This window comes from Primulina tabacum, chromosome 11, assembly GCF_025594145.1.
Source record: "Primulina tabacum isolate GXHZ01 chromosome 11, ASM2559414v2, whole genome shotgun sequence".
Classification (NCBI taxonomy): domain Eukaryota; kingdom Viridiplantae; phylum Streptophyta; class Magnoliopsida; order Lamiales; family Gesneriaceae; genus Primulina; species Primulina tabacum.
The window spans coordinates 174,992-184,296 of NC_134560.1; the positions used below are offsets into that span (position 1 = coordinate 174,992).

Consider the following 9,305-nt stretch of genomic DNA (forward strand, 5'->3'; position numbering starts at 1 on the left):
AATGACTTAGGGGAACTACTGACGCGGATATTTATAGACACTTGTGCGACGGTTTTTGAAAAAATCCGTCGCTAAATTTAGCGACGAAACAAACCGTCGCTAAATTAATTCGGCGACGGTGTTATAAAAACCGTCGCGAAATTTAGCGACGAAGAGGCTGTAACTGTTGCTAAATTTAGCGACGGGTTTTTAAAACCGTCGCTAAATCCGATTTTTTTAAAAAAATTAGAAACTACGACAACGTTTTTTCAAAAACCGTTGTCTTTAACCAAATAATACACTAAGAAACGACAACGTTTTAAAAAATCGTTGTCGTAGTTAAAAAACCATCCGACAACGGAACCGTTGTCTTTGACCTTTGACAGAATCTTATATAGACAACGGTTTTTGAAAAAACGTTGTTGTAGCCCAAAAAAACCATCCAAAAGTTACAAACCGTTGTAGTCTAAAAAAAAACCGCTCATAGACAACGGTTGTTAAAACCGTTGTTGTAGCAAAAAAAAAGCTCTTAGACAACAGTTTTTAAAAACCGTTGTTGTAACAAAAAAAAACGCTCATAGACAACGATTTTTAAAAAACCGTTGTCGTAGACACATCAAATACAACGGTTTTTTAAAAACCATTGTCTTTTAGCGGGATTTTTTAGGCTACGACAACGGTTTTTGTTAAAACCGTTGTTAAAAGAAAAAAGACAACAGTTTTAATAAAAACCGTTGTCGTATTAGTGTTGTTGATTGAAGCTTTTTTTGTAGTGTCATGAATTTAATCGCAACGACGCTACAATATCACCACACATCATCTATAGTCACAACACCATAAATCATAGATCACAACTCTTAACATCAAAACTATACTTAAACTTAACCAAGTACTCCATAAACATAAGAAATCTTAAATCGTACCGTTCACCAAGCTTGAATATTACAGTTAATTGTGACTTTCGTATTCGTATTAGGGGTCAATGGATTCATCTACATGTAACCAGAGCACTGGGCGGCGGGGACATCAGCGACACTCTCACCCGTCAACTGAACTTTGACCTTATGTATTCACATGTGGGGACCCGGACGCTAATTCATTTCTTAATCATCTTTGGAAATAATTAACTCAATTAAGATAAACAGGGTCTAAATTTTTTTAAAAAAAAAATACAAGTGCGGAAACGTAATGTAATCAATCTGATATACATATCAAAAGTAAAGTACATGTCTTGTACTCAATACATTAAAATCAAACTAGGGTTCAACCACTAAATATCAATTTCTGAAACATATTCTACTTCTGGGTCCGAATCTCCACGCTAAAGTATAATCTCTCATCCTCGTCTTGACCCTGATCCTGTCCCACCTGTTGTTATGCACACATACAAACACAACAACAGCCGGATAACTCCGGTGAGAAATACATTCCCAGTATAAATCATGTATACATGCAATCATATAAACAGATATAAAAGCATGAAACAAATATCAATAACGTATCAAATCGGAAAGACATGAATCGATATAGAACTGTAAATCAAACTCTGACTCATAATCTTTGACTCGACTCTTTCCTAATCTAGAGATCCCGATCTGAATAAGAACGTAACAATCTCCCACCTACTCTCCCGATCGTGGTGGCGGTACGTTCTTATTTACGGGCTTTGGTCCAGTCCATATCGAATCTCGGCGATAGAAGTCGCTCTACTCCTAGGCAACATCGATATGACCAAACGTCCGGTGTCTTGGCACCTCTGCCAAAGACTTGGCCTCTCCGCCAAATTGGCATCTCCGCCAAATATCAGGCACATCAGCCCAAGGACAAGGCACATCTGCCCATGACTTCTCACATAACATATGCTTAACTATAAATCAATAGAATAAGCATATCAATCTTAAACATTGCAACATATCGAGGCCATGACGATTAAGTATGTGATTTTGGGAAACTCAAGTTAAATCAAACTCGAGTTGTGCAATCCCGGATCAACATTGATTTATACCTTTCTTTCTGTCTATCTGACGAAGTCGAAGTCTCGAATTCGAAGCCTGTCAATACTCAATCTGGCAAAGACAATATCGAGGAGTATAATATCAATATACAATCTCAATCAATCCTGGATATAATCAGAACTCGGTCTAATTCTGTTTCAACGGCATAACGGCACAATCTCAATATACCCAATAATACAGTATCAATCAGATATCAATCTCAACATCTTATAATCGATAACGCCACAAATCTGATATCGAATCTGCAAAATCTTAATCAAATCAATTCTGAAAATCATAACAATTTCATACGGTATCTGTTCTTCAATCTGGTTTCAATTATACGATGTCTAATATCTCAAAAACACCATATATCAGTCATATCAAGATTTCTTCCATATCATAATTTCAATTCATATCAGAACATAAGAAAACTTACGTCCAGTTGAAGCTTTCGTCGATAGAAACACGGTACTGAAGTCGGATTGAAAATCTAACGGCTGAATCTTGCAAAAATCAGAATTCTATGAGGTGCAAAGGCCTAAGGATTTCTCGTAGCTTCCCTAGAGCTCTTCTCGTTTCTTTGCTGGGAGGAAATGAAGGATTATACATATATATACATCCACTTGCATGCTGAAGAAACGTGGCTTATTCTTCTTGAATTTCAGTCGGCGCTTGGGCGGTTATAAATTACCGCTCGGGCGCAGAACCTTCTGTCCGAAACATATTCTTGTTGAACACTGGCGCTCGAGCGGTCATTTTCTACCGCTCGGGCGCCAGACATTCTGTCCAAATTCTAAACTCGTGGTGCATTGGCGCTCGGGCGGTCTTTTCCTACCGCTCGGACGCCACACTTTCTGTCCAAAAGTTTACACAATTCATATGTTTTACCCAATCTGGTCTCGGAGTGATCCGTCTATAATCATATCAATTCATAATCAGTAATCTCAGATTAACAGAATACAAATCTCGGGCATTACATCACATATCATCGTATTCGCATTAGTCACAATTACTTCACAACCTTCAACATGTCATATTTCCATCACTTTATAAAAATTAAGGCATGCATATATCATTTTTCTTTTAAAACCAAGCATGCAATATATCTTTTAGCGTCAACATTATATTATAAAAATCCATAAACATTTAAAATAATCATTTTAACATATAAAACAGTATTCAGAGCACTGGACTGACATTTACTATTTTCTAGGTGTAAAATGACTGTTTTACCCTTAGACGTAAAATTCCTCTAATTTGACTTTTCCTTACTTTCATCGACTCTAGACCATCCTAAATAATTATTTAAGCTTAGATTAAATTTTTCATAATTTTATTTAGCTTAAATTCTAGACTTTCTAATTATTATTTAATTATTAATTCGCGGAGTGTTAAATTCCCGAATTAATTCAAACTGGAATATAAAATTACCAAATTTTAAACATACTTTTTATATTTAATTAGCCCTCGTGAACCATGATTTGACCTCCGTTGAACCATGTTTCAAACCCTAGCCAACTAAACCCTAGTTTCGAACCAACCTAGCATACCTCGAACCATCTTACATTTTCATCGAGCCATGCCTGAACCAGCCCGAGCCATCTTCAGACTAGACATCCCCTGGACCCTTATGAACCTACTGGACCCCTAGGACTCGAACCTAGCCCAAACTGAAGCCATCTGTGTGAGCCATGCGCTGCGGCCGAGAATCATACAAGCACTAGGACTCTTCAAAACCTACTAGGACTCTAACCACCGAGTCAGCCCCTGACCCAGACCCTTGTGCACCCTCTCAGGACCCTAGAGACCTAGCCTACCCAGCCCTAATCCCCTTGCCGAGCAACAAGTCCCAAGCACATCAGCTGCTCCTCGCGCGGCTTGTCTCAGGTGGAGTCCTAGCTAGGACTCCTTCCCAGCCACTGCTCTCGAGTCCTAGCGTGGCTAGGACTCCTCTCCTGACCCAACCATAACCCAGTACAGCCCTGGTTGCACCCAAGCCGAGCCACGCATGGTTAACCCTTGAAATCGAACCCTATGACATAAACGTACACCGGCTTGGTTCCAGCGTGTTCTTATTTCGTGTGCAGCATATTAAGTGTATCCTAAGACTCTTAACTCGTGTAAAAACATGGCCCTACGATCCTATAACATGGCAGCCCCTTCATGTGTACATAAATCATGTTTTGGATCAAAAACCATGCTTCAAAACACTTGTTTATGCATAAAACGAAAATAAATAAAAGAATAACTTTTTTTTCATGCAAAACATAATTAAATACATATTAAGGTGTGATAGATGAGAAAAGAAAGAATTATGACGTGCCTTTGCGTATATTACGCATGAAAAACGGCTTGCAATGAGAAGAACGTCGGCGGGGAGACGAGGGATGCAACCTTGCTGATTTTCTCTCAAAACCCACGTGACCTTCCCTTGAATTTTCGTGTATGTGTGTTGTTGGTGGTTGCCAAGAGGAATCCTTGTGTGTGAGGAGTCGTGTGCGTGAGTTGTGAGGTTAGTTTTAGGTGTTTAGGGCTTTTTATTTTAATTAAAACTCAAGTGCAAACCTAGGCCCATTAGTCAAGGCATAATAAGCCCATTAAGCCCTTTAGTAAATATTTAAAATATTTTGTTTAGGAAAATCCGTGAAAATAATAAATGTGAAACAAGATTGTCTTTCATACATTCTGGTGGGGAGAAAATACAGATCAGACATGTTCTTGGTATTATTCACACTATGAGACTCAATAAACGACAAACTCCAAGAGCAGCCATGATTCTGAAATGTCTCGAATATTCGCTCTGAAATTTCCTTTTCTGGAAAGGCGCACAGACAATATCAACCATTCACATTCATAAGCACATTAAAAGCATTCAGCTAAAACCCGTTACTTAGAAAACCTGTGCCGGTCATGGGCAGAAGAATAGTCGATATTTGGACCGTGAGGGATGATTCCAAATGGATTGATGGTCGGTTGGCTTCCATAATAATGCTTTTTAATGTGGGCCATGTGAACTGTGCCGCTGACTCCAGGGATTTGAAATATGTCTTTGGTGAAATTGAAGATATTCGGATACTCTCGTAATAACTTCTTGTTGCATTTGAAGTGAACAGCATAGACCTGCAAAGGGAAAAACAGGATCATAACAGTGTCCTACTTCGATTCAAGGACTAAACCCAAGAAACATATTTCACCACTTTACTACAGTAAAATATATCAATGTACAGGAATTGAAACAAGACTACCATCAAGGCCACGCCTTTACTGAGTCTGGGTACGAGTGCAAGACCGAATCTTGCCACTGATAAACATATACATATTACAAGGAATTCACATTGTATCAAGCAGCTGTTGCTTTTCCGTTGTCATTGTTTCTATGCAAGTAAAATCAGAATGGAAGTACCATACATCCACTGATGATTCATGATTTCAAAGGAACATTTTACACGGTTAACGCAGCACATAGCCAAGACACTCTTCTATGAGGATCAATTAACTGGGATCATTGGGAGTTTCAATGATATCTGAGTAGAAGTATTTTAACGTTACTTGTTCATGTCCAAAAAGCAGTTTTTCTTCAAATCACAAGTCTTACCTCATCAAATCTTATGAGGGTCACAAACAAGCGTATATCTGCTTCGGTCAGTGCATCTCCACAGAGATATCGCTGCTTACTCAATATCTGCTCACATTTATCTAAAGCTTCATATAATTTCGTCACAGCCTGCAAAACAGTGAAGAGCGAGACAGAATTCAGACAATTCCCGAAAGAAGCGAGATTAATTTGGCCACAACAGAGGGAAGCATTTGTGGTGGAGGTGGTGTGGGTGGGTGTTTTTTTTTTAATTGGGGGGGAGGGGAGGGGGGGCCTCTTGATCACCATGCTTATGAGTAATTTACCACATCGTAAGGTTCCTGCTTCTTAGCAAATCCGCATTTATAGACCCCGTTATTAATCTCATCATATATCAAATCATTCAGTTCATTGATTTGCGGTTGCAAGTGGGGAGGATAAAGGTCCAGCAATGCATTTTCAGCAATATCATTGAATTCTGTATTGAACATGCGGATTATCTCCGAGCTCTCATTGTTGACAATTGTCTTGAGTTTCTTATCCCAAAGAACCTGGCAGAATGTTACGTAATACTTGGATATAGGAGAGGGGTAGAAATAAAAATTTACCACCAAAAGTAGCAGCACTAACCGGGACCGTATATTTTCCCGAGTAATTCGTACTTGCAAGTTCATACAGATCTCTTATACTTTTTGCACCATTCAAAGGGTCTGGATCGGCTCCAGGTTCCTCGGAATTTGAAGCAGGAAAAAGCCATCCCATGTGCTCATCGGTATCCTTTGTCCTTCCCCACTGGGGTTTGACAGACTGGTAGAGAAGCATGAGGAGTCTATGAGGAAACAAAATGCAGAGTAACCCTTTTGGAAAGACTTTGAAAGTTGTTGGGGTAGACTTACCGTAAAAGAGATGGCTTTGTCAAGCCCTTTGATTTTCAGGCACGCAAGACACCTGGATGCCCAGGGACAGGCGTACGATACATACAAATGATACCTCCCGGCCTCTGCGGGAAAAGAGGAATTGGGATCCCTGCAAATGAAATTACGGAAAGTGGAAGGACTCCTCACAAACGCACCACTTGCAGACGTCTCATCCAGAGCAGAACGAGTCATCGGAACTGAGGATTGCATCGCACTTAAACATCAGTATTATTATGCACCCTTTTTAGTTACACAATTACAGCTTTCATATAAAATTTCAACCAACAAGGGCAGGCAAGCAAGCACTGGCATATCTAGTTTTCAATCATGAAATAACCATAAAAAAAATAAGACAGTCAGAAACACGATCAAAGTGTTCGGATTGGTTACAAGAAATTAACACACTAAATGAAAAACAAAAAAACCCAACCTTGAACGAAAATCGTCGGAGACAAAAATCGGATTAGTAGTGTGCGGCGCTTCAAATATGAAGAGTCTCTTGAGATCTTGGAGAATGGGCCAGTAAATTCCCGAAACACCCATTTTTAATATTCTAGATTTTAGATTTAGATTAGATTTGAAATGAAATGAAATGACAGCCTTCCATCCAATAAGAGGGTTACGTGACATTTACAATTTTGATAAGGCCCAACTTAGTTTGTATTTTTATTGTTTTATAGAATATAAAAGTCTACGCAATATTAAATATTGATTTTTAAAAACAATAAAAATATATAAACATCTAATAATTTCATAGATTTCAAATAATTCTAATATATTTCTTTACATACAAACTTTAAAACACTAGGCACAATTGTAGAAATTCAAAAATTATATTCTATTTATCCACGAGATTTGGGTAAATTTTTAAGACAAAAACTTGTGTGAGATGGTCTCACGGATCGTATTTTGTGAGACATAACTCTTTTTTGGGTGATCTATGAAAAATATTATTTTTTATGCTAAGAGTAGTACTTTTTATTGTAAATATCGGTATGGTTGACCCGTCTAACAGATAAAGATTCGTGAGACCGTCTCACAAGAGACCTACTCAACTTTTAATTGAACAAAATATCATTATCACCCCATATATATCTCTTTCTCAGACAAAATATAGAGTTTTTCTCCTCTCTAAAGATAATCGAAGGTTCCTCAAATTTCAGAACTACGATTCCTTTATTTAATTGTTATTGATTTGATAAATATATATATATATATATATATATATTATGATTTCTATGTATATTTGTGTTGAAATCATGTGTTCAACAAGTGTTCTTATGTATTGTTCGACAAATTTCCATATGTATTCTAAAATAAAATGTCATTATCCGTTAATATTTTTAATTATATGATGATGGAAAGCCTATGAAATCCAATTTGATATAATGGAGATATGAACCTATAATCCACCGGATTAATAGATGCATATTGCACACTGTACAAACCTAACTCGTTGATTAACATACTGATATTTTGACATGGGATAGGAAAAAAGAAGAGGGATACTTGAGTGGGAAGGCCATTTTTATAGTGTCTAAAATTACTATTTTTTTGTGTAGAATGTAGTCGCAGGTAAGTATATAACTTAAGAGCCTCTATGATCATAGAACTCTTGTTAGCCCTTGTTGTGGAACATAGGCTATCTGGATTAAATATGATAGTGATGTTGAATGGGATGCATGCGATTTGTGGTTTCCAATTATCATCGCATTATTCTTTATGGATCTTACTTGTTAAGACAATTACATTTTTCATCCCCTTCTTTATGTGATTTTTCCTTTGTACCTTGCTTTGGGCTTGTTTCAGAGTTCATCCAATGTTTTAGGTTGATATCACATCTGGTCTCATCATTTAAAATTTGTATAGCATTTTGTTTGTTTCATCTAAAATTGATATTATTTTCATAGGTTGTCATTTAGGGGTTGAGTTTTATTTTCTTTTAAAGTATGAACTCTTTTTTGATATTTCATTTCTCCAACTTTATCCCAACTTGTTTGAATGGTTGTATCACGCTTTATCATTGTTTCTAGATCTTTTTGCTTCTTTTGGTTAATATCTAGTAAATGTTTTTTAGCTTCTTATCACTGTATAATTTCTATCTTATGCTTACTCAACTAATACTATCAATAGGAGATACACAAGCAAAATATAATGTGTGGACGACTGAAGAGAGTAATGAATTGCTCAAACTCATAGTTGATGCTGCAATGCGAAGATGACGTGATAAGAATAGAGCATTTAACAAAAAAATCATAGATCAAAAATACTTCCCGCTCTAAATGAAAAACTTGGATGTTATCATTTAAAGTGGTTCAAACAAAGATGCAACAATTATAGTTTATACATCATAACTTTAGTTTTCGATGGGATTTCGTGACAAAAAAAATCACTGCTAAAGACGAAGTATGAGAATATTATTTTAAGGTAATAGTCTTTGAGTTAAAATAATAAAATTTATAATTAGAATTATAACTAGTTTAACACATGTTTTTTTGTTATTTACCAGTCGCATCCTAAACATAAACACTGTCGGACATACATCTTTTGATGATTATGAAGATTTGAGAATTGCGATTAGGACTAGAACTACTACCGAAAAATCCTCAATTGGACTAGGAGATGACATTGATGCAAGAACATTTGAGATATAAGAAAATAGGGAAACTACTTAATTAGATGATTATGTGTTTGATTATAATAGTGATGAATTCGAGCCAGGTGACAGGCAAGAATCTTCATACCAGCCTCCATTTTTTGAGGACTCTAGTTCACGATTACCCCCTCAGCCCATAAGTTCAGAGGTTCCACCTACAACTAGAAAACGAAATAGGGCCG

At 36.9% G+C, this 9,305-nt stretch overlaps 1 protein-coding gene across 2 annotated transcripts; it reads right to left on the reverse strand.

Annotated features, from left to right (window-relative positions):
• Positions 1–4,629: 4,629 nt before the first annotated feature.
• On the reverse strand, positions 4,630–7,034 carry LOC142519061 (uncharacterized). Of its 2 annotated transcripts, XM_075621953.1 has the most exons (6): positions 6,898–7,034; positions 6,447–6,664; positions 6,181–6,357; positions 5,877–6,101; positions 5,572–5,700; positions 4,630–5,096 (listed from the first exon to the last, which is right to left on the reverse strand). In XM_075621953.1, exons 2-6 carry the CDS (start codon positions 6,657–6,659, stop codon positions 4,863–4,865), a joined length of 978 nt encoding a protein of 325 aa, XP_075478068.1. In that variant the 5' UTR covers positions 6,660–6,664; positions 6,898–7,034; the 3' UTR covers positions 4,630–4,862. The 2 variants fall into 2 exon arrangements, with proteins under 2 accessions (XP_075478068.1, XP_075478067.1); XM_075621952.1 differs by lacking the exon at positions 6,898–7,034 and having other exon boundaries at positions 6,447–6,684.
• Positions 7,035–9,305: the final 2,271 nt, after the last annotated feature.

Coding starts and splice junctions, on each gene's coding strand:
- LOC142519061 (XM_075621952.1), bottom strand. CDS start 6,677: ATGCAATCCTCAGTTCCGATGACTCGTTCTGCTCTGGATGAGACGTCT. Junction 6,102..6,180: donor CGGGAAAATATACGGTCCCG/GTTAGTGCTGCT, acceptor ACATTCTGCCAG/GTTCTTTGGGATAAGAAACT. Junction 5,097..5,571: donor CCCTCATAAGATTTGATGAG/GTAAGACTTGTG, acceptor TTCCCTTTGCAG/GTCTATGCTGTTCACTTCAA.